The sequence below is a fragment of the Paramormyrops kingsleyae genome, chromosome 15, assembly GCF_048594095.1.
Source record: "Paramormyrops kingsleyae isolate MSU_618 chromosome 15, PKINGS_0.4, whole genome shotgun sequence".
Classification (NCBI taxonomy): domain Eukaryota; kingdom Metazoa; phylum Chordata; class Actinopteri; order Osteoglossiformes; family Mormyridae; genus Paramormyrops; species Paramormyrops kingsleyae.
The window spans coordinates 22,867,986-22,892,362 of NC_132811.1; the positions used below are offsets into that span (position 1 = coordinate 22,867,986).

The 24,377-nt window shown below is 44.3% G+C and overlaps 2 protein-coding genes across 2 annotated transcripts in view; one reads left to right on the plus strand and one right to left on the minus strand.

The window, feature by feature from the left end:
• Positions 1 to 3,739, minus strand: part of xpr1a (xenotropic and polytropic retrovirus receptor 1a) — a 74,635-nt gene extending 70,896 nt beyond the window's left edge. The window contains exon 1 of the mRNA XM_023813312.2: positions 3,338 to 3,739. Within this exon, the coding sequence (XP_023669080.1) occupies positions 3,338 to 3,406 (69 nt within the window). The 5' untranslated portion in view covers positions 3,407 to 3,739. The remainder of the gene's footprint in view (positions 1 to 3,337) is intronic.
• Positions 3,740 to 7,620: 3,881 nt separating this feature from the next.
• The window catches only part of acbd6 (acyl-CoA binding domain containing 6), a 29,396-nt gene continuing 12,639 nt past the window's right edge, over positions 7,621 to 24,377 (plus strand). The window contains exons 1-6 of the mRNA XM_023813267.2: positions 7,621 to 8,095; positions 10,032 to 10,096; positions 12,374 to 12,470; positions 15,246 to 15,328; positions 17,989 to 18,094; positions 22,966 to 23,055. Coding sequence (XP_023669035.1) covers positions 7,820 to 8,095; positions 10,032 to 10,096; positions 12,374 to 12,470; positions 15,246 to 15,328; positions 17,989 to 18,094; positions 22,966 to 23,055 — 717 coding nt within the window. The 5' untranslated portion in view covers positions 7,621 to 7,819. The remainder of the gene's footprint in view (positions 8,096 to 10,031; positions 10,097 to 12,373; positions 12,471 to 15,245; positions 15,329 to 17,988; positions 18,095 to 22,965; positions 23,056 to 24,377) is intronic.

Consider the following 24,377-nt stretch of genomic DNA (forward strand, 5'->3'; position numbering starts at 1 on the left):
CATCCCAGAGCAGAGTGTCTACATCATGTAGATGTAAAGCGGGAGTCGGCATGCGTGCGCACGCCTGACGCCCCGGGGCAGTGGGTAATTAGGGGCCCACGGCGACCACACAAAGCCCTCACGCAGACCCCCCAGGTCTGCCCCCCTCCCCAACCCCCACATCGGCTTCTGCTGAAGGGCGAAGGCTGAGCAACGTGGCCTCTGAGGCAGATGAGAGTGTCCTCCCTGTGGGCAGTGGGCTCCGGCATCCCCAGACCCGGGTCTCGGGAGTTGGGGGGCTGCCAGCCTCAATGCATCAGTCCAGACCACCGCGCTGGGTGTCTTCACCGGCATAATAACCTGACTAATCGCAATCTAATCACCTGCTCGACTTTGCGCCAAACCTCCACACCTGCGCCCCCCCCCCCCACAACACAGCCTAATCTAAAAGCTAAATGTTTTTAAAGCCGTCAGACCTGCATGCTGATGCATTAATTACATGCAGTCAATGACGGTCTTGCTGCTGATCAGCGGTACCTTCTGGGACTGCTCATATCAGCATATCCATCCTCACCAGACCCCCCCCCCCCCCCCACCACCAGACCGTGCCCCATTTTAGCATCCATATGGTTATTGTTTAAAACCGCGGATTCCGTCCTGCCATTTATCTAAAAACCATTTATGGGCAGCAGACGACAGACTGAGAAGTAGGGGCCACTTACAGGTTGCAGGTATTGACAAACTCCTTAAAGCCTTTAAAGAAAGACGGAAGCTAGGGAGCTGTTTATTTATGGAGGCTTTCCTCGCCTTTCGTTGCCCGTTCATACCTATGTGACCCTTGTCCATCAATTCACATCAACCCGTGCTTGTTCGGGTGATGCAGATGTGTGATGTATGAGCACCGTGAATATCTTCAGTATGCGTGATATCCATCATGAGCACTGTTGGGTTACATGTTGGTGAGTAACCTCTGCGACGCCTCATCTTGTCTCCACTGCGTTCGCTGTACAGTGGCCCAGCGAGGTGTATCTTCCACTGCTCGGGTGTGGCGGGTGTGACCAGATCCCACAGGGTCGCTAAGTCAGTTATGCAGGGTTTTAATTAGTCGAGCCTCCCAGTGGAGCAGTGTGGGGTACTGGAGGGGGGGCTGTGTGTGTGGGGGGGGGGAGGGTGTGGGGTGTCAGTGGTCCTTCACAGCCTGACCCAGGTCCGCACGCGTGTCACTGTCCTGTCAAATTCACATCAGCACCTCGTACACGCTGCCTCTCATTGTGCTCTGTCTGCACACACTGCACACACTGCAGACACTGCACACACTGCAGACACTGCGGGATCTAAGAAAGTTTCGATTCTCCCTGCCTGCCCTGGAGTGCAGATCACACAACCCTCACTGCTGCCATTGCTGAACACAAGAAAGCTACTGAAGGGTATTTTTTACCTAAATAAAATACACAAAAAAAGGCTAAACACCAGACAATCCCAGAACAGACCATTTTTACACTTTACAAAAATGTCTCCAGAGTGATTAAAAAGAAAAAAGAATCAGAACAGGTGTGTGTTCAATGGCTCAACTGTTCATGATTATCATGATAATGAAATTATCAAATATCAAGCAGATTACAGCTGTGCTGCAAGCGTCCTGTTTCGCTTGGCATTCCTCATCTCGAGGCACAAAGCGGCAGGACTGAGGACAGCCACTGAATCCTTGCATTTCACCTGAAGGCTGATCTTTAACAAACAGTTATCAGCACTGATATTTTTATTGGAATCCACTTGCATATTACAGCTTGGATTAATAACTTAATATAAGCAGATTATATTAATTATATGCAAACTTTCACTTAGACTGAGAGCTAACCATAAACAAAGGAGGCATTATATAAATTATTAAATTTAACGTCCTCGCCGATATCGTCCTCAATTAAATTAAAGTGATAACAGCCCAGGTAAGTGTCAGAGATACCTGGAAATGGAGGAATCAAAGAAGCCATCCTTTGTAAAGAAGCCTCACATGCAACGTCCCTCCTTTGTCCCTCAATACTCAGTACTATTAATAATAATAATAATAATAATAGTAATAATAATAATAATAATAATAATAATAACATGCACATAGCATTTTATGTGCTTCAGTAAAACAACCAGGGCTCATGTATATCTCGCGCCAAAATGGAGAAACACAAAAACGAATCACAAAGACTCTGTAATGGACCTAAAATAACTCATACAGAATAAATGTAAAATCTCAAACCGTGCATTAGTTTCCCTATTAAGAGATACTGTAAAAAAAAATAAGAGGAAAAAAAATTAAATAAGAGATCCTGCTTAACTTAGGTATGTCAAAGGTATTAATAATTTGGATTGCGGTGATAAAAAAAATACAATCATGTTTCTGCTTTGATGCTTTCATACATCCACTGTAATAGAGAAGACGATTTAATCAGACCCAAGGTTTAGTCAATCATAATGACAGAAATACATCTAGATTTTGAAATTACTTTAACTGACTAGAATAAAACGCCTATATAACGTACAGTAAGTACTTGAAGTGGGGGGGAAAAAATCAATATTAAGCTTGCTAATAACAATAATTCCATTAACAAAAGAAAAGAAAAGGTAACGCTATGCAGTCATAAAAAGTTACAATACATTTCTATAATCGTGAATTCACTTTAAAAGGTGGTTTATATGGCGATAAAACACTAACATTGATGCAATTAAAGGGCGAAATTCATGGACTGACTTGGAAATTAAAAAATATGATCCATCAGTATTATTGATGAAACGGACAAAAGCTTCTTCGGATAAGCTTAAACTAATTAAATCTGAGTGAATCACAATTTGCACAACTATTACAAATGACATTTTATAAAAATGACTTTTATAAGAACCCACTAGTCCAAATTAATCTATAAGCGTAAACTCGTGTATGAACCAGACAAACAAAAAGACAAAAAAAAACCTTGTTGTAACATAATCTGTCCTGAATTAATAGCAGAACTTATATGTATATCAAACAATGGGCGATCATGTTGACAAACCCCTAAACACTGTTTAGCGGTCCTATAGCATGCAAACGACCTATTCTGCAGGGAACCGTCGGGGTCCGGAGGCTGGCAGGCTGCACTTCGGACAACTGCTCCGATCTGCTCTTAGTCAGGCTGCACAGAAATCTCACCCTGCCTTCACATACGCATTACTTTAATAAATCTCTCAAAGCCGCATTTCCACCGTCACAGAGCAATCAGTGTCCTGTCAATGTGCGCAGACAACTGCCGCCGATCGTACTTATGATCAAGCCGCTGTAGCGCACGCTTTTCTCGCACGGTGTCCATCCGTAGCCTCTTCTAACATTTACCTCATACTGGATGTACTGCTTCCTCCACTCCGGAGTGATATGAGCCGAGAGGTGCTCCGCGAATTTCATCCTTACTCTTCGCCTTGTTTAATCCGTGGCCCCGGTCGCTCTCTGGTTATTTCGGGCAAGATGATTACTGTGGCGGCGGATGCCTCGGTGCTTTAACAGTAGTGATCGTTGCCTGACTCGTTATCGTCCCGGTTACGGTGCTCCCCGTCCCGCATATTATTTCACGGGTTATGAGGACGTTTAAAATGCACGTACAACAGGACGCTCCCCCCGATCACACCGCTATATGGCACTGTAACGGTACGGGCACAGCTGATCTGCCGATCCGTCCCTGCAAGTCGTCTGTCTCTTAGTGGTGGGGACACCGACCGCCATCGTATCCCGTAAACAGCCGCTGCGTCACGGCTCAGACACACTTTAACACCGCCTTCCCCGAGATCCCATCGGCGCTGCCAAGATCGGGCAACAAAATAACAAACACACTGCAATTTAATAAGCAAAAAGCAGTTTATTCAAAGCATATCATTTTACAGACGAATAAAAACTTGACTGTTTTTGTTTACATTGTCCACAAGTGACTATCTTTGATGATTGATAGTGATCATGAACAGGATCTACTAGTGAAACATTTAAGTCTTGTTGTACACAGACTTGTTTTAGCCTACCCTAGATTTTTCATATAGAAAGAAATTGTATAATATTTTATGTACAAAATTAAATTCCGTACCTTGCTTAAGGTGAAACATAAATATTGTGTAACTACATAGCCACACCCATTGTTTTAAGAAATTCGGAACAACAGAGATAACCGTTATTTAATAACCAAAATAGAATTACGTCATGAGGTGGTCAGAAATAAAGTCATTATTCGCCAAAAAAAACCTCGTGTTTCTTTTGCTTGAATTGTTATAAGTGGAATTTTCTTTAATGTTATAAAAGTTTCCACACATAGGCCTACTTCAAATCGCTTAAATATAATATTGGCACCATCACTGCTGAGAATGACAATGCGAAAGATAATATTTCCAGCCTAATCTGAATATACCTGAATCTGCCCACACTGCCAACACCCTTCGACTAAATACCGAGACCACTGTCAAACATTAACTGCTGAATCAGATACCTGTTTTTTATTGTTTATCTTTAATTTTGGAAACAGTACCCCACATCACACACATACATACACACTAATTTCCATGAGTATAACGACCTTAACCCCTACCCAACCCTAATCTTAACCATAAGTAACCAAACAAAATACAAGTCTTTTGGCATTTTTAGTTTTTTGATAGATTTTAATAAAAAACTAATTTAATTTAAAAAATGGTCCCCACAGCATCGAAATAACATGCTTTTGTCACACTGTAGGGACCAACTGTCCCCACAATGTAATGTATATCTGACCAACACACACACACATATCGATAATTGAGAGTTAGATTAAATAACACAGCCTTAGTTAAAGTCTGGCCCGTTTAACGACGCTGAGACGCGGTCTACCAGACGCTCGATTAAGCAAGAGTAAACATTTATAAATACAACAGCGCTCCTAGCGGTCTGACAGTTAAAAATATTTGAAATACAGCAGTACCTAGGCAAGCATCACTGCCAGCGCCCCCCACTTGTGGCAAAGTGAAATAGGCTGGCAAGTCGGCGCCCCCTCAGAAGGTGGTGCCCTAGGTGGCTGCCTATCATGCTTATAGGATTGACAAGCCCTGGAAGACCATAAAGCATATTCTATATTTATTCAGAATAGACATGCATATTTTCATATTTATAAAGGCATTGTTTGTACTTCTTAAAAATAAATAATCTTCTGTAACATCATAAAAATGCAGGATGACACCTACTTTTCTAAGTGCATGTTTGGAGAGGATGGAGGGGGCATGCCAGTGCCTTAGTGTTTTAATATAGCAGAATGGCTCTTTTCAAAGCAGTTATTTCATTGCTTTCCTTTGTTGTAAAATGTTAATTTTGTTGTTCATTTTTTGTCATTTTGCTAAAGCCGCTCACCTGGATGGTCTAGCTCAACTACAAACAGCAAACGCCACAGAAATTATTAAACCGTGACCTCAGTCCTTGCTTTTATAAAAGCAGGCCCATTTTCTGTTTCTCCTCTCCCATGTTGTCATCTGGTGTTTTCTTTCTTTCTTTGATGTATTTAAACGTGGACAGTGCATATTACATTGAATTCTGCTGACCTGCAATCTCAACATGCACATAGATTGCTAGCTAACGCCGACTGTCTGATATTTTCAGTGCTACTTTCGCTGAAATCTTCAGTGAAATAAACCTTCGTAAATATCACCACCTGCTGTACATATTGTGAATTACAACTTGCACAAACTCCCCAGTTTTCCCCCCACAATCCACCTGGAAGTGTTTCACATCCATCCATCCATTTTCGGAAAACACTTATCCTATTCAGAGTCAAGGGGGTGCAGAATCTATGGGCACAAGGAAGGGAACAACCCAGGATGGGGCACCAACCCATCACAGGGCACATTCACACCTACGGGCAATTTGGCAACTCCAATTAACCTCTGCATGTTTTTGGACTGTTAGGGGAAACTGGAGCACCCAGAGAAAACCCCACGGGGGGAAACCTGCAAACTGCACACACATGGAGCCAAGGTGGAGACTCAAACCCTGGTCCCAGAGAATTGAGACGACAGTACTAACCACTGGACCACCATGCCACTCAAGGGCTTTACAGATGTGTTGAATTAAAATGCTGCTACTTATTTCAAAAGTTCCTTCAATATATATTCAGTTCTTTTAGTTAGTTCTAAGTTCATACTGCCTTTAACAAAAGAAATTAAATCAAGTGTGGGTAACAATATTGCTTCCAAAAGCAGGCCATCCTTTTTGCTTCAGAAGTCAGTGTAACTCATTTTATTAACTCAACATATGATTAAAATGTATCACCCTGAATCAAGCTGCCCTACCCAACTGTAAAACAGTCTCTGGAAAAGACACCGGAGGAAGCAGGAAACCTGTGGGTCCTGAGACTTACATTTACTGATTAAGCATGTTGCTTTTCTCCAAAGCCAATTCCATTTGAGAAATCAGGGTCAGCCCCTTCCTGGAGCAATTGGGGTTAAGGGCCTCGCTCAAGGTCCCAATGGTGACATCACCTGCCAACTATAGGATTTGAAGTGGCACCCTACTCATCACAAACACAGCATCCTACCCACTGAGTCACACACTGCCCTTCAAACTGGGATTTTTATCTGGGTGGACATGTCCAGAATGAGATATAAAGAAGAAGGACTGGAATGCTCAGGATTGATGAAAGAATGTGGCTGAAACTGCCCAAGGGACAGGAATTATAAGGCATTAACTGGGAAATAGGGGGCACTGGGAATCTGACTGACTTTTTCTAATCAAGAAAAAACAGCAGAAAACATAGACACAATTCAGAAAAAAATTAACCAAGACAAAGAGAGTGCAAGCAGAAGCTTGCAATAAAAGACCAAGACTAAGAATATTACTGGTATCAGAAAAAAACAGCATGACCTGCATCACAGAACTGAACAGTGAACAAGACCTGCTGCTCTGCTTATACAGCCTTTGGACACAACATTGGGAGCCATTTTCTTCCTTAACAAAATGGCAGTGCTCATGGTGAGCTAGTAGTGGGGGTATTAAACTTAAACGTATTCATATGCATATTTCATAACACCGTAGACCTACTGGGACATAACAGATCAAATGTCCATCCATCCTTTTTCAAAATGCTTATCTTAGTCAGTGTCTCTAAGTAACTGATTACATTAGGCCTACATTTACCAAATGTTGTGAAAATTATTTAGTTAGACATATGACTTTATATAAACATCATATCATTGTTTGCAATCCCACTTCTCCTTAATATAATATAAATACCTAGAGAGCCCTGTACTTCTTTGGATATGCTTTTGGCAAAGTTGAGACCCTGGATGGATGGATGGATGGATGGGTTAAGAAAGTCTAACTCGTGCAGTACATTTTTATAAATTAATGGAGCACAATGCCACAAGAGGGTAGGCCTATTTCTTATGGTCTTCATAGATTGCAGAAAACCCACAGAAAGTTGTAAAGGTCAAATAAATATTATTGCAAAAAAGATGGAATATTAAATATTACTGAATTGAATTAGAAATATGTCTTCAATTAATTTCTACAATACTTTTCATGTACAATAAATATATTTTAAAAAATAGGCTATGGAAAAATATTGCGTGCTGTTGTCCGGGCTCTTTCCTTTCAGTCTAAGTTGTAGGCCGGGCGTTTTAGAGAAGCGTACCACAGACGGACCATTGTAGTTTAAATTCCGACTACAGCAGAGCCTAGTGGGGAGTGTTACGGGGAAGTATATCTCACAAATTGCTAACCGAACAGTACCTCGAGGCAGCAGAATTCAGTATTATCGTACAGAAAGGAATTTAATTTTGATCATTAAATATACAACAGAAAATATAATCTAAGAACATGGCTTCCCGGTCGCCATCGTCTTCCCCTGACTCCGCCACAGGCTCAGGTACCGATCCCGCTCGGCCCGACACTGGGGAGCCGCTCGGAGGGGGATCGGATTCTGATTCTGACATGGGGCTGAGGGACCTAGATTGTGGGGCTGTGGGTCTGGGACATCGGTTGGAAGGGGAGGAGCTAGAGGAAGAATTTGAAGCAGCAGCCGATCGAGTACCGGGTCTTTTACAGACGGCGAGTCGGGATCAGCTACTGTACCTGTACGCCAGGTACAAGCAGGTATGGAACGGCCGCCGGATCACCTGGCATCGTATTCTTTGCATATTGCATTCAGTTCACCTTAAATAGTCCTATAATATTTTTTAACGGTAGCAAATATAGGTATTTCCCCAAAACATTGTTTTGTCAGTTTAAACATGCCTTGCTTACGTACTGTTACGTGACTTTGAAAAAATGTATGTGTATAACAGGGACGTAACCTCTGTTTTCTTGTTTTTTTCCAATTTGTATTGGGCAACCTGGGAATAAAGTCTAACTATTATTTACTTTTTCGGGCATAGTTCCCAACCTTTAAACTTTAGTTGCATCGAATACTTCACATTTTGTTGTAGGAGGCAGCATTCCCAAGAAAATATATTTATATCAGTGTGCATTGCTGCTTTGACATTAAAATAGTGTTACAGTGTCATTGATAATAGGTTAGTCTATGTATAGGTAGGCTGCTAGATGTGATAGGCCTATAGGTAATCCCAATGTTTAAAAATACATAAGCAATAAACGTCCATTAACACCCTTCTGTGACAGCAGTACAAATGTCTACTGCAGTACTCCATAGGCTATGGCTGCAACTGCCTGCATTAATGCGGTTGTCATTTTCGGCCAGGCACCAAGTAGTATTTGTCTGGTTTCGATCAAGATTATCTCAGTGCCGAAGATGTGTAAGGGGTTTACATAAAGGTGGATTAACGAGTCTGTCGCCTCATACGGTTGTGTAACTCAGTGACGTTATTCGGGATGGAATCCGTGTCATGTTTAGACACAGCAGTTTCGGAGACTATTTGGTTTTTTGGTTGTAATAAAATCATTGATTTTAATTAATTTATTTATTTTCTTACCTCTGCATAGTCAGAAAATTGATTGCTTTGTATGCGTTGTATATCAATTATAAACTTAAAAAATAACTATGAATTATCGCTGCTGATTATTTCCACTGAGTTAAGTGCTTAGCACAGCTTCTTTCCTAGAAATGTTCCCTGATTTAAAAAGACAAAATAGAAAAAAAAATCTGTTGTAATTATATATTACCAAAAAGAGTTAATCTGTACCTTAAAACACAGTTGTCCCCTAGAGTTCCATTTATTGCATTTAATTTATTATGTTTACTGAAGGGGGAGAGTCTGCCCTTAGTGAAGGAGATAAAGCACATTGGGTGATGCTGAGAGGGAGTGTGAGACTGGAAGCCACGTCGTGTCGGTGACGACAGTTTTGTGGGCACTGAGGAGCCCTGGGGTGGGTGATGCGAGGGGTGAATTGCTTACCCTGCTCTTCCCTTTGCTCATGAGCTGTGGGTAATGAACTACAGAACAAGGTCATGAGTACAACTGGCCAAAATGAGGTTTCTCCACAGGGTGACTGCGCTCATGTCCCGTGACAGGGTGAGGAGTTCAGAGAATGAAAGGGACTTCAAAATAGCTGCTCCCTTAGATCGAGAGGAGTCAGCCAAGGTGGGTCGGCCATCTTATAAGGATGCTGGCTCCCAGGGGAGCTGTTCCAGACACCCCCACTGGGCGGAGGCCCTGGGGAGACCCTGGACACCCAGGAGGGCTTATATAACCCAGCTGGCTTAGGGACTCCTGGGGATCCCCCAGAATGAGATAGTCTGTGGCCTTGGTAAGGGAGGTCTGCTCTGACCTGCTCAGCATGCTGCAACCATGACACTCATGAGGAGAAGCACGATGATGATGATGATGAAGATGATTATGAAGGACACATTTTGACAAGGGAAAAATGGCTGCTGGAGAATACTGGCAGAAGTTTAGCTGTGGTAAAGTAGAATGATTTGAAATTCTTCAGAAGTATTTAGCTTTAGTTTTGGATGACCTCAATTTATTTAGTATTTTAAGTAAATTAACAGGCTGTTTAGTGATCTAACTTCCTTTTGGATTTTTTATTTGCTACAACGGTCTATAGTGTTGATTTTATTCTATTTTTTAAGGTAAAGGTCGGGAAATGCAATACACCGAAGCCAGGATTCTTTGATTTTGAAGGGCAGAAGAAGTGGTGAGTCCTCCAGTCACTGTGTTTTACTGTCATTTATGTGCCATTGAAAGTTTGTGTTCAAAATGAATTAGCCGTTTCATGTAGGTTTCTTTGTATATTTCTCGATAGAGCTGCAAAAAAACGATTACTTTAATAATCAGTTCATCATGCGATCAGCTAGTTGATATTTAAGTCACAGTTGTAATAAAATTTTTACATACTAGACACTTAATAATTATATGAATTAATATAGGCTAGTTATTTTTCAGTGACGTTACTTTTTTTTTTGCTGTTACTAATTAAGTCCTCAACAGTTTTCCCGTCTCCATTGCTTCACTCAGCAACATAACAGCCTAATTGTGTGTGTGACTTAGGCTGTGTGCAGTGCAGTTAGGCTAACTGTGTGTGTGACTCAGCCTAACTGCACTGCACACAGCCTAACTGTGTGTGTGACTCAGCCTAACTGCACTGCACACAGCCTAACTGTGTGTGACTCAGCCTAACTGCACTGCACACAGCCTAACTGTGTGTGACTCAGCCTAACTGCACTGCACACAGCCTGTGTGTGTGACTCAGCCTAACTACACTGCACACAGCCTAACTGTGTGTGACTCAGCCTAACTGCACTGCACACAGCCTAACTGTGTGTGACTCAGCCTAACTGCACTGCACACAGCCTGTGTGTGTGACTCAGCCTAACTACACTGCACACAGCCTAACTGTGTGTGTGACTCAGCCTAACTGCACTGCACACAGCCTAACTGTGTGTGTGACTCAGCCTAACTGCACTGCACACAGCCTAACTGTGTGTGTGACTCAGTCAAACTTAGCGGGTGTGCTGTGGGAAGTGAGTCTCTCCTGGTGTGTGTCCAGATGTATGTATCAGGTAAAAACAACACAGGATGTATAATAAATTCTCGTTTCCACTCAGTCTTCCATGACGGTAAAGTAAGGGGGTTGTCAGTGCAGTGAATAAAGGGGGAGACGCCCCTCCCCCATCCTTCTGGAACACGGTAATCTGTTACAGTTTCGCATTCGCACTGGAACCATGTCAGAAAGTTACCGGTAAAGTTACTAGGTTGCCGGGGGTTAGATTATCTGGTAGCCTGCTGTTCCCATTCCCACACGGCACCAAAGCGGCAAAATAGGGATGTGTAAGCGGGTTGAGTGTGTGGATGGGGTACAGGAGCCAGCAGAGAGATGTTGTTGGCCTCCCCACCTAACTAAATGCTTGCTCTGTGTACCTACCTCATCTGTTTTTCTTTTCCTTGGAAAATACCTAAGTAAACTCATTTTATTAGAGCTTTGTAAATGAAAGTGTAATATAGCCTGTTAACCAACAGAATTCCATAATGTGTTGCACTGGGGGCGGGAATCGGGCTCCCCGGGTGAGTCACCAAGGTGTTGGCTTAGATGGAGAAATGTCACCAGCGGGAGCACTTACCTAATTCAACCTCCAGCTGACTTAATCCATAATCCATTCTCAGTTAGCACTTGTCTAGTTATCTATTCCTAGTGATCTGGAGTCTCTTTCTGGAACTAAAAGTCATGGAGAATGAGTGTGGATTAAACTCCTATCTGCCACAGTGCAAACATAAACTTATTGCAAACTTTAAACATATCATCCATAGTTTGATAAGTTTAGGTTGTGGCCACCAGAGGTGGCAAGTTCAGGTTCTTTTCCAATCAACCACTTGATTACTCTGTGAATGTGATTCTTTATACTCAACTGCTTGGTTGTAATAAAATCTTGGTCTGGATTTGTACTTTCTGGACCTGAACTTTCCACTGCTGGTGGCAACCTAGTCTTCCAAAGGATTTCTGTAATATCATGTCATAATGTCTGTATCAGTATCAGGGCTGCAGATTTCGTTCTGATTCACACCCGTCTTCTGCTGTAGAAAGACGTGTAATATTCAGAAGATTATTTCACGAAGCTGAGGTGATCTAACCAGTAGCCCAGTTACTATATGAACTTTTTAGAAATCCAGTAAATATCACTAAATGAGTATTTTTGTGTGGTACTTGGATGGCGTTCAGGGGCCTTTCCTGAGAGAATTTAGAAGTGACACTTTTGATTGCGTTACTCTTTGCCAGTCAGGACAGATTACGTGACATTACATGCGTTGTCATCAACACAGGCATGTGGAATTCCTTATGCTCCATAGCGAAATCTGAAGTTTAAGCTATTTATCGGAGTTACAAATAAACATAAAGCATGTTGGGTTAATTCTTACCCTAAAGGGCGCAGTGTGGCAGCGAAGTGACACCCTCCCCGCTGTGTGTCGCCCCCTGCAGGCAGGCATGGAAGCAGCTCGGGGACATGAGTGCGACTCAGGCCATGCAGGAGTATGTGCTGTGTGTGCAGGGGCTGGACCCGGACAGCAGCAATAAGGTGAGAAGTCTCCTCGTGCAGTGCTGCTTAAAAACATATTCTGCTAATTAAAAGTATTTAAGAGGCCCTGCCAGAGCAAAGCTTTGTAGTTCGGATCCATAATTTAAAACATTACCATACTCACCAGCAGGGGGCAGTGAGACACTAAGCAGCACTGAGGTCTTTGCGTCCACATTTTTTATTTTAGTCTATGTTATCTCCGGAGATTCTTTCGGCGTCTCCCAGAGGTTTTCCCAGGCGTCAGGCGCGGTGTCTTTTTTAGCCTTCCTGTTAATGTTCAGAGTCTAAATGACTGTAATTCCCTGCATACAGAACGATTAGGGCATGTCAAATATAATTAGCGTTTCCCGTATAGTTATCTGCACATCCCTCACCGCTTTCCACTTACACAAATACGGGTTCGTGAGAAGAATCGACACGATTGTTATATATAAAATCGTTATGTATTTTTCACATAGTCTAGTTCTAATTTAAAATACACGATGGTCCTACATCAGCACCTGTTGATTATAATTTTTGTTTTTCCCCACTTCTCTTTATATGTTGTTTTAAAAATGTTTGTATGTTGGTTTCGTTATTTTATTCTGCGTATTACACATTTCCTGTTTAGCGCAATTCTGATAGCAGCTGAAAGGCATGTCAATGCGCAGATGTAAAGTGCATGTAACAAATCAAACTTGAAACTGTGGTCCGACCAGAGGGAACCGGATAATCAGACGGTCAACAGACGGTGTGTTAAGTAAACGTGGAGGACGCCTGCCTGTGGAGGTGATGGATTTGGGTTTGGGGCGCGTGACGCGCGTCAGGGAGCGCGTGCGTGCCTGGGCGCAGGGCGGCCGGGGAGTCTGTCATTCGCTAAATGAGACCCAATTACAATGGCATGTCTTTCGGGAAGGGGGGGGGCACTCTCACAGCTGATAGGAACCCCCCTCCCCTGGGACGCTCGGCACTCGGAGTGTAATGAAAGAAGCAACACGGCAAAGGAGCAACCCTGACAAAAAAAATATGCATAAATATGGTATTAAATGGTAAAGAACATTAATGGATTATTAAAAAAAAAAAAAAAAAACCTGCAGGGGCAGACCATATTGGGAGAGTTAATGTCTGAATGCAGCAAGCAGTGATGTAAATGCACAGAACGATACAGGTTCATTGCTGAGCTCTATGCTGTGCTAAGGGACTCAGCCTGAATCCTACTGTAAAATATCCTGGCCTATAAATGGATATAAAATGTAAGTTGGGTAAAAGCACCAAGCAAGTAAAATAAATCACTTTAAATTACAATATATCATCCATTAAATTAACTTTTAAAGTGGGTTTATTACACCATAGCTTTATTATCATTATTATTATTATTATTTAGTAGTTGTAGTAGTAGCAGCAGTAGTAATAGTATTGAGGTTAAAATATAAAAGACACTTTTTAAGTAATAGTCTTCTGCTCAGATGTTAGTGTTATCTTTCAATTTAAAATCCTTTAATATTGGTTTGATTGGCGCAGACAGATTGAGTTTACAGCAGTGTATTAGAATGGCCACCAAGGGAATATGATTCAGCGTCCCCTGTTCTTTAGTGTTTCTTTTTAACTGACAGAAGGTACACGATGGAGATACAGATTTTTTTTTTATAGGTTATTGTTTGGGGGGGGGGTCGCGTTTCTTGCCATGAATAAGAGTGACGTTGGGTTCCGCGGCATAAAAGCCTGTCAGATCGGGTGTCTCTGGTCCGTCCCTGGCCTCCAGCATATCCCACAATGCACCTGTCAGTGCCTATCAAGCAGCCAGTGGACGCTTCGGGTTTAAAAGAATAAAAAGAAATAAAATCATGCGTCAGCGTTAACAAAGCCCGTCACTGTGTGGGGAAACGCGGTTAAGGAGCGGACGTGGGAATAATGGGCCGCCCAGCCATCCCCCCGTGTCGCTGGCCGCTACGCAGCGCTTCAATAACACAAAGTGCCCTATAGAAAAGAGAATTACACTTCAAAAAGTACTCGAATCGTCAGCTTCCACCCGCATTGAAAACACGACGGTTTTCGCCGTCCTTTCGTGGGTAACGGGAAGCGGGAGAGGGGATATTAATGCACGAGTGTGTGTGCTTCTAAAACATGTTAAAAAGGGAAATATTTGCGGTGACCGCAGAAAAAGTAGAGGCAATACTGCAATCCTTCATTTACAGAATGGAGCCACCGAGTAGAATATTATCCATATACATAACTCTCAAACTGGTGCACAAAGGAAATTGATTCTCTCTCAGAAAAGGGCTGTGTTATGAATAGTGAGCGGTCATTGCATTTTTAAGTCTTAGATGATTTCTGTGGTGGGGTGAAAGGGCGTCAGAAAGAGCTGCATTATATTGATATACACTTCATTTTGTTGGCTCTTAGTGATTTTGGATGAAAAACAGCAAGAGAAAAATGTGGATATGGTTTAATACATATCACACTATATGTAATTGAGTGAGATGAATGCAAACCGATTTTCTGGGCACGTCCTCTGTGTCCTGGTTGACACTGAATGTCTGCACACTTCAGCCCGCACTGTTAGATTAAACCCCATGCTTTTCTGTTGGCTGCTGTCCTTTACTGCTCATACAGTTTTATTACCTTGGTGCAGCAGTTTCACATGCTGGAAGCATGTGGGGTCATACTTATGTCCCTTGGCTGTCGGGTTCGGGGCTGGGGGGTTTGTTTGGGAGAGAAGGCGCCTATCCGCCTGGACACCTCACGGGGGGGTGTGAAGAACGACATCCTCCTAATCGCACCTTTTCTCTGCCCCAGGCTCTGGACAGACGGGGAAAGGAGCCCAGGACGGGATTCGGGGGTCCGGCGGTCAGCTCGCTGTACCAGGAGGAGACGATCAGGTGACTGTGCAGCGATGTCACGGCGTGACGCAAGGCTGGCTTCCCTCCCATCATGATGTCACTGGGCAGCTGCCGCCCTGAGCTGTGTTTGGGTCTCTGTTGTTGTTATTTATTGCAGATTTTTGTCATTTATCTGTAGAATCCGACTTTAAAATTACAGATACGACATGGGGTTTTTTTGTACCTCCTGGATCAAATGAATCCAAGTCAGTTTGAACAAGGGAGCCCCACTGCCTTCTGGGAATGTCGGCAAAGCAATTAGCGCACGCTTGCCGTTCCATTCTGGCACTCAGCCCTTCCTGGGCCCGCCTGCCTGCCCGCCTGCCTGACTGGTTCACTGAATTTCAATTTTCCGCTTGATATGGAGAATCCTCCTCCATATTAAAAAAAAAAAAAAAAGAAAATCATCTGTTGAGCACCTGGCTTTGGAAGTATAATTGCTCATTTATTGTTCCGCTAAGGATATGTATAGAATATATATCAGTGTGAGCCGAGAACAAACAGTTCTCCCAGAACAAAGCGTGGGGTCTAGCCTTTGCTGTGCAGCTTCAGAGGCTGCAGTGTCTGGTGTTCAATTGAAGAGAGGTGGTCATTTTATTTAACCTGACGTGCCTGTAGAAATTGTGCCATGTATGAGAGTGATTGTGGCCCAGATTGAGTGTTTGTCAAAACCAGTGTGGTCTCGTGTTCAGCTAGAGAAGAATGACCCACCCCCCCAGCAGAAGACACGGCGGTGGATTGCATTTGGGTTGTAATTCAGGGACTATGACGCAGAGGCCAGTGGATTAGGCCCCGTTATAAGGGAAACTGAGCCGTGTTCTAGGCCCAAAGAACCTGCCCTAAGCACAGAATATCGGATGATGGTGCTGTTACACCACTCTTAAAATAAAATATTATCCTACAATTCACACACCTTCAGTTCTAATGTCAGTCTTGTCTTTAAACTCCTCTGAGTGATTTTGCAGAGCATCAGGAGTCTCACATGCTGTTGATTCACTGGTGCACCCAAAAACACCAGAGTGCACCAGTGCCCCAGTGCTTGTGCAGTAGGTCAGGGTGATGGAGTACCCAGTGACCTTCCCAGAATGCTGCACGGCAGTGGCAGGTGCCATTCGTCAGCCGTCGCATTAATCGCGGCCCTGCCTGTCAGCTGACTGGCCCGGCAGAGGTGGGCGGAGCCATGCGCGTGACCGCGGCCTGAGTGATGAGCCCTGCAATCGATTAGTTGTTCCAGAAGACGTATGATGCCGACGTGGCAGGGTCATCACACGTCACCTGGAGAGGGGGAGGGGGCATGCCTTGTTCAGAGAATCGTCAAACGGCGCGGGTTACGTGGACAACATCGATCTAATGGGCAGAACTATTTAGAAAAGCAGAAGAGATGTTGTGATCTGTCCTGATGTCCAGGGTCCCTCCATGAAGCTTTCAGGCCTTAATGGTAACCCAGAGTGACATGCCTGCAGTGACTGGTATCACTGCGAGACATATGAAAGCTGGCCCTCAGTAAATTAATATATATTTTTCTATGTGTGTGTGTGTATAGCACCATGCAGTAAGAGGGTTAGGGATCTCTGCAAATGCCCGGAAGGTCATGGGTTCAAATCCCATAGCGGGCGGAGTGATCATATCGCTGTTGAGCCTTTCAGTAAGGCCCTTAATCCCACCTGCTCCAGGGATACTGGCTGACCTGTTTCATGACCCCAAAACTCACTGTCACCCGTACATATGCCTGACTGTCTCTCATGGAGAGCAGGATGGAAAATATGTGAAAAATACCCAATTCTGACTCTGGGATGAATGAAGTGTCCCAATTCTATTACATTCTACACCCACTCATGGGCTCAGGTGTCGGCCAGTGTCCTGTCAGCCTGAGCCGGGTTGGTGGGGTGGTTGGTTGGTTGGTTGGGGGGGTGGCATACACTTAGGCTTTGCTAAATAAGACCTCCCCCCGTTTCTCCCTGTCTGGTCCACCCCCCAGTGCCAAGAAGTGATTACAGTCAGGATATAATTAGAGCTTGTGTGGCATGGGGCTGGCTCCCCAAGGACAGCTGGGGGGGGGACGGAGACGGAGACGGATCCTCTTGGGCTCTCCTGACACAGACGGCACATTCCCATCCCGCTCACCTGTACAGCCTGCGCTCTGCTGGGAGGGCGCCAGTATGGATGCAGAGCATCCCCAACTTCAGCGCCCAGACTCTGCATGTGTACAGTGTGCCAGCTCTCATTAACAGTGAATGTTTCTGTATGCTGCACTTAGTGTATTACACACACACCGCATTCTTCATACCCAGTCCTGCTGCTTTACGTATAAAGGCTGCATGCTGTTGGCTTCAGCCATGTGGGCCGCGATCTACGTCAGCATTTCAAGGGGATGTTGGTTGTGGTCCTTGCTCGGGTAAAAATCTCCTTTAATAGCTGTGTACACACATCTATGTAGTGAATAATTTTTCATATGTCTTTGCCAACCACACGCGGCACACCCTGGCATGACAAACCTGTGCGCAGTACAGTGTACCTCTCTCTTGCATGAATGGGACGTTTACATTCCAGATGTGTAACTAGGCTGTTGTTACCCTCCTAGCCAGGAAGAACCGGCGTCACATGACCTGTAGCATTTCTGTTTAACATCCTCTGTCTTTTTCTTGAATTTCTCCCCCAAGGGAAGAAGACAAGAACATATTTGATTACTGCAGGGAGAACAACATCGAGCACGTCACTGGGGCACTGACATCCAACGCGGTGGACGTCAACGCCAAGGATGAAGAAGTGGGTACAAAAGTGTCCCGTCTGTCCAGAATGCTACATGCTGTAGTGCTCTAGATAACAGCGGTGTACACAAGTCATATTTGTGAACATTCATCAATTAATGAAGGATAAAATTAAGATAATTGTGTTCTTAATATTAGGGTATAGCCAGTAAAGGAAGGTTTGTACAGAAGATCCACCTTTGGCAGCTGACTGTGGTCGTTGAAGTCTTCACCTTTGATGCCTCATTTCCCAAAACATGTCTTGGGTTCCACAACATCCAGTTTTCACTCTCCGTTTAATCAAACCATTCATTTGTTGACTGGTTACCTGGTGTAACGAGAACAGGGACAAAGGCTGACATTGTGGTTTCAATTTTGTTATAGACCGGTGCAGTGCAGTGGTCTGGCCATCAGAGGGCAGAAGTGAACCTTTGACTGGTTTTCTGTCAGCGTTGGGCCATTCCCCGCTAACAGTGCCTCTCTTCTGTGTGTTCAGGCCGTGTGTGACAGGGCAGCCTGCCACCTCGTTCTTGAGTAGGGCAAACCAATAACGCTTAGTGCGTGTGCAGCCCAACTGAGTGTGTAAGAGGTTGCCGGTTCAAGTGACAGCAGAGACCCCCCTGATGTGTCCTTGAACCATATACAACATCAAAAAATCGCAGGTACATCAAGTACCCCCCCCCCACTGCACTGTTTATGTCACAATTTGAAGTTTAATGCATTTAAAAGGCTATTTAAATACTCAACACTTGATGAGACATAATTTACAGTGAAATAACACTTAAGGGGAAATAAAAACGAAATGTGTTTGTCAGAAAAAAACACCCAGCAAGTTGGTAAATGGAGCGTAATTCACTCTGGCTGAGCAGTGATTGTCGGCCAGTACTGATCCATAGTACAATCCGGGCTTTACTGCTCCAGTGTCTCTTCAGATGGGCTTTTTGGGTCGATATCCTTCTAGAAGGTGAATCTGTATCTATTAAGCACCTGTTTCTCCTTCCCCCATCTGTCACCCAGGCCAGTTTTGTGTTTCGCCATTAAAGAAACTCTTTCAGCTGTAAAATGTTTTTTGGACTCCTGCATGGAGTGTTTTGAGAGAGCCTGCAGTTAGTTGATCATTACCATGTGCTTAACTACACTGGTTGTGGGTGTGACTGTTATGCTGTGTCTTCTGTGATCTGTTACTCAGACAGACAGACAGACAGACAGACTACAGCTAACTGTATGAAGCAAGAAAACATTTTGTCGCCCTAGAGGTAATTTATGTTTTATATCAATATAACAGTCAGTCAAGATATTTCCAAGGCGTTATGGTCAAATAGGCTTTTTTTTCTCTTGGCCCAAATTCCCGTTTACACCGGAACATATTGTGTAGATCAGAGGGGAAATATCAATTTTATTGCATTAAAATGTAATGATTTATTACACCAAAAAGTTCAAGGGGATATTGGTTGTGGTCCTTGTTCAGGTAAAAATCATTTTACTCACCTTCAAATAACTGTGTTCGCACATCTATGTAGTGAATAATTTTTCATATGTCTTTGCCATGGAACTAAACTATAAATGGGATTTCAGCTATCAATCTTCTTAGATAATCTCTAGTGCTTCTAGTATAGGGTGCGATGAAGGGATCTCCTGTAATTAGGATTCACCAGTATCTGGATGTGCACCAGTTTTCGTGCAATTTCCTGTGATTGTTTAGCCTTGCTTTCTGGAGAAGCCACTGTTTGCTTCAGAGTGAGGTCATGCAAGATTGATGGAGGACGAACATCCATGTTGCATTCACATGTCTCCTCAGCTCGACGAGGGGTGTGATGCAAGCATGCAATCCTTACGTTCAGGTCAGCCCTGATGCGTGTTTGTCTTCATTTACCTAGACATTGGTTGGCTACCATGTTACATCACAGTAAAAGACGCGGTCTTCCTAGGAGTGGTGTGGTGACATGTTCATCCAAGCGGCATCTTCACCTGAGTCGCCATGGTACCGCTTAATAAATTTCCCGACAGTGAGCTAATGACCTCAGTGGTCCTCCTTGGACACATGGACCCTGTTGGCAGGTTCTTTATATCATATGGAGATCACCTGTGTAAATCCTAAGTGAATGAATTACTGCGGGCAATGAACTTCAAAGCCTTTTGGGACCGAAAAGTCAACATCATGTATATCATTAAGTGACGTGTAAGGCTTGCCATATAGCTCGCTGGACTGTCTAGCGCAGGGACGGTGAGTAGATGTTTTCATCAGTGGCCCGCTTTAGACTTCAATTCTGCATGATGTGAGCTTCTGTGTGACCTTTGGCCCCTGGGGGTGACTCCCACTCTCGAGGCCAACCGCGTTAGCCGCTACTGTACAGTTCGCCCTGAGTGAAATGGGAAAACCATCATAAGGATAATAATAGATCAAGGCGCTCTTGGCTGCCAGCACTTGCGGGGGGGGGCGAGGATATCAGCAAAGACCCACCTTCAGCCATCCATGTGGGACCGTAGGGTCAGATTAAAGATAGAGGTCAATCTTTAATCTGACCCGATGGTCCCAGTTGAAATCATGGCATATTTAGAAGTCCAGGTGAAAGGCAGCGTGCAGAGTAATGATGGTTTAACTTATGATCGGTTGATATTTGGTTCTGTGCCCTTTGTAATGGGCAAGTCGGGTTCCCTGGTTGAGGGTGTGATTCGCACCGGCCCGCAGTGACACCCCTGTGTATCACCCTGACACCCCACGTCCTGCAGCCTCTTCACTCTGCTCCTGTCTGTCTTTGTGCACTTCTGTCCCCTGGCAGAATCTTCCTGTCAATTAGTGCCAATTTGACCAATAGGCCCCCTCTCCCTGAAGCCTGGGGACGAGGACGACGGTGTCCGGCGCACGGCAGCCGCTCGTCGGTGCCGCCTTGAAGCTGCTAATCCCCTGCGGCACCCTGGCCGGGGGGGCAGGGGGGCTTTTAAGAGCCCCGCTTTCCTGGCAATTCGATTGCAAAAAGGCTGCGGGGAGGCTGAGATCTTCGGGCTTCCTTCCAAGGGCCGTTTCCACTCGTTTCATCTGAGGAAACATTAAAAGGCGGCGCACTCCCTGCCAAACAGCAACTTTTGACCGTATTTCTGTTTTATTCACCTTTTCCTGTTTCATTTGCCGTTCCCAGTTCCAAGGTGCACACTCTATAGTGCAAGGCGCGGTGCGGGGGCAGAACCCAGTTCCAAGGTGCACACTCTATAGTGCAAGGCGGGGTGCGGGGGCAGAACCTCGGCCGGACATCAGTCGGGGATGCTGGGCTGAAGCAGGACACTGCAGCAGTTCTTATCAAAACAGACCGGCTGGGGACCCCCTACCAAAGGGGGGTTCCCCTTGGATATCTTAGTGATGCGTACACCGGCTGTTAATACCCGCATTTGTTCGATTTCTGAAGCATTTTTACAGTCTGCCCTGCAGCTGCTCCATAGACTCCAGGCTGAAAACTTCTAGTCTGAACTTCCATTTTCATTTCATTTTAACTGTTTCAGTACTAATGCAATATAAATCCCATCCATCCATGTTTAATAACTGCTTATTCTATATTAGTAATGGAGATCAACAGCTGTCCTGACACAGGGTATGTAACAGAAAGGACAACAAAACAAAAATAGCATGTTTAATAGAGCTCTGTGTGTGTGTGTGTAAGTCAGATATACATTACTTTGTGGGGACATTTGGTTATTTTGATGTTGTGACCATTTTTTTGGTCCCCACAAGGGGAAATTCAGTTTTATAAAAATCTGTGACTGCAATCGAAAAAGTAAAAATTCCAAAAGACTTTGGTGACTTATGGTTAAGGTTAGTGCTGGGTAGGAGTTAAGGTTGTCATTGTTGGGATTAGGGTTTTGCCCATAGAAATGAATGGTCGGTCCCCACAAAGATATGAGCACAGGTCTGTGTGTGTGTGTATGTGTGTTTTCTTTAAACATTATCCTCGCATCTTAATACTCCAGCGTTGTGTTTCACATATAAAATCCTTGCAGGTCCAATGATAAGGAATATTTTCAGTGATGAAAATGTGACGGACCACCTTCGGTAGGGGCCTGCAATCCGTATCAATCCGAACATGCAGCACAGCCGATCGATACAATTTAAGCTGTAGAACTGAGCTTAAGCAGTTGGCTTTACTTAATTGGAACAGAGTGAAAAATTATGTCCCCGGTTGGTGGATTTTTAAGCTGCAGAAGGGAGGTTCTGCATGCGGAAGGACGGGGGAACGTTCCATCAATCAGGGCGAGGGGGTCTGCCGCGAGTCTCTCGGACCCCTCGGAAAGCCCCCCCGGGCAGCAGCGGCCCGTGGATGTCCAGCAGAGCGTTCCCGCTGTCACCACATTGTTATACTTCTGTGATCCAGAGGCTTCTACGTTATAAATTGATGCGCATAATTTATTGTTTCTTAAGCAGGAATCTATTGTGAAGTTAACTTTATGGAGTTCTGCATAATGGGGAGGCAGCAAATTGATCTGCTGGAGGTGAGGAGCGAGCGGTAGCCCAATGCCTCACCGGGGGGGGGGGCCTCTGTCAGGCCCACTGACCACCGCTGGCCTGGCTCTTCAGGTCAGACCGGTAAATTCAGCACAGTGCCGAACCTGGGCCAAGTCCGGCCGTATCAGAGCTTACAATGTTTCTAAGAAGAATGGGGATCATGGCACAAAGTCAAATGTGCGCCGCAAATTTTATATGGTTTGGACAAATTCAGTGTTATTCCCAAAAATGCATAATTACCGGATCCTGTTGAAATACAGGTGTTCATAAATTACAGCATTTTATAAATTTAACATTTTTCAAATCTGTGTACGTTTTTAATAACAATGAACTGCAGCCTCTCAGTTTGGCCGTTAAACATGATTTAATGTAAGGAGTGTCCTCCGGGCGTCTTTCAGGGCCGGGCCCTGCTGCACTGGGCCTGCGATCGGGGACACAAGGAGCTGGTGGCCATACTCCTGAAGAACAAGGCAGACATCAACAGCCAGGTGAGTCATACGCTCTCCACCGGGGTCAAAGGGTAAAGGTCCAGCGGTTCAGATGGGGTGGGGGCGGCGCCGTACGCATGATTGGATTATTTTACCTGCACTACTGATGTATTAACTAGTTCTTGAAACAATGAAAGGCGTTACTGGGATGTTGTTTGTGACATTTCATCCTAGGTTCAACCTCAGCGCCGCAATGGGAAATCTGTTTATGGTTCCTGTATGAGGCCAGTAAGCGCTGTGTGTTTGCATCGAGAAACTGTCTTATGGGGAAAGTATTTTTTTGTAGGTTATTGATGAGTCTCGTCACTCTCAGTGAGATCCTGAAGCAGGTCAATCCTGCCTCTCAGGTTTACAGGATTCGACTGTATCTAAATCTGGCCAAAAGGCACTTGGGGGGGTGGGGGGGGTGAATACTGCGGGTTACAGAGCCATAGCTGTGCTTTGCTGTTTCGGAGTAAGACGAATCAATTGGAAGTAATCAGGCAAATTGTGTGCATTATACAAGCGGAATAATCAGAACATTTACAAATCACTTTCATTTTTGTGGTCATAAACCTCCTTTTCCTCCCCCACGGATGAACGTCAGGGACTGCCTGGCCTGGAATTTTCTATGCATTATTATATTCTTTTTGAAATTTAACGCAATTAACTTCAGCTATTTGATATGGAAGGACAATGTGTATTCATTAATCCCCCTAAATGCCGATCTCGCCTGTCATTATGGTTATTGGTATGCGCCCGCCATGCCGGTAACCAATAGACTATGAAGGTTTGTCATTAAGTTCTTGAAACGTTAAGTCCTGCTATTTTTTTGCACGTTTCAATTAACCGCCTGACAGACTTTAAAAAGGGGGTAATCCTCAGGTGCCCCCCCCCCTCCATTTTGGAGATTGAAAATTTTACTGTAGTATGACTGGCATGCGAGTCTTGTTTGCGTGACTTTATTAGTTGTGTTCGAGTTAAACAAACACTGGATCTTAAGAATAGTACTAGCAGGACTTCAGTAGTAAATTTTTACCAAATCGCCTGTATTCATATATCAGAGTTTCTCTCCTCTAATTACAAACTGCAAACTTGCCTGTAACTCAAACTGAGCTACAGGTAAATCAAAATCACAATGGCGGAATCTGTAAGATGCAAGGATTCCTGGGTAGCCGTGAGGTTGGGTATGTCTCCCATAATTCTCTCTTGATCTGCATGTGAAGAAGCAGGTGGGGTGGGGTGGGGGCTGTACTTATTAACCAGGTAGCAGGTCTGGGTCCGTCACATGAGGAGCGGCACCATCAGCTCTGTATTTATTGAATGTTAGTTTAATCGGTACA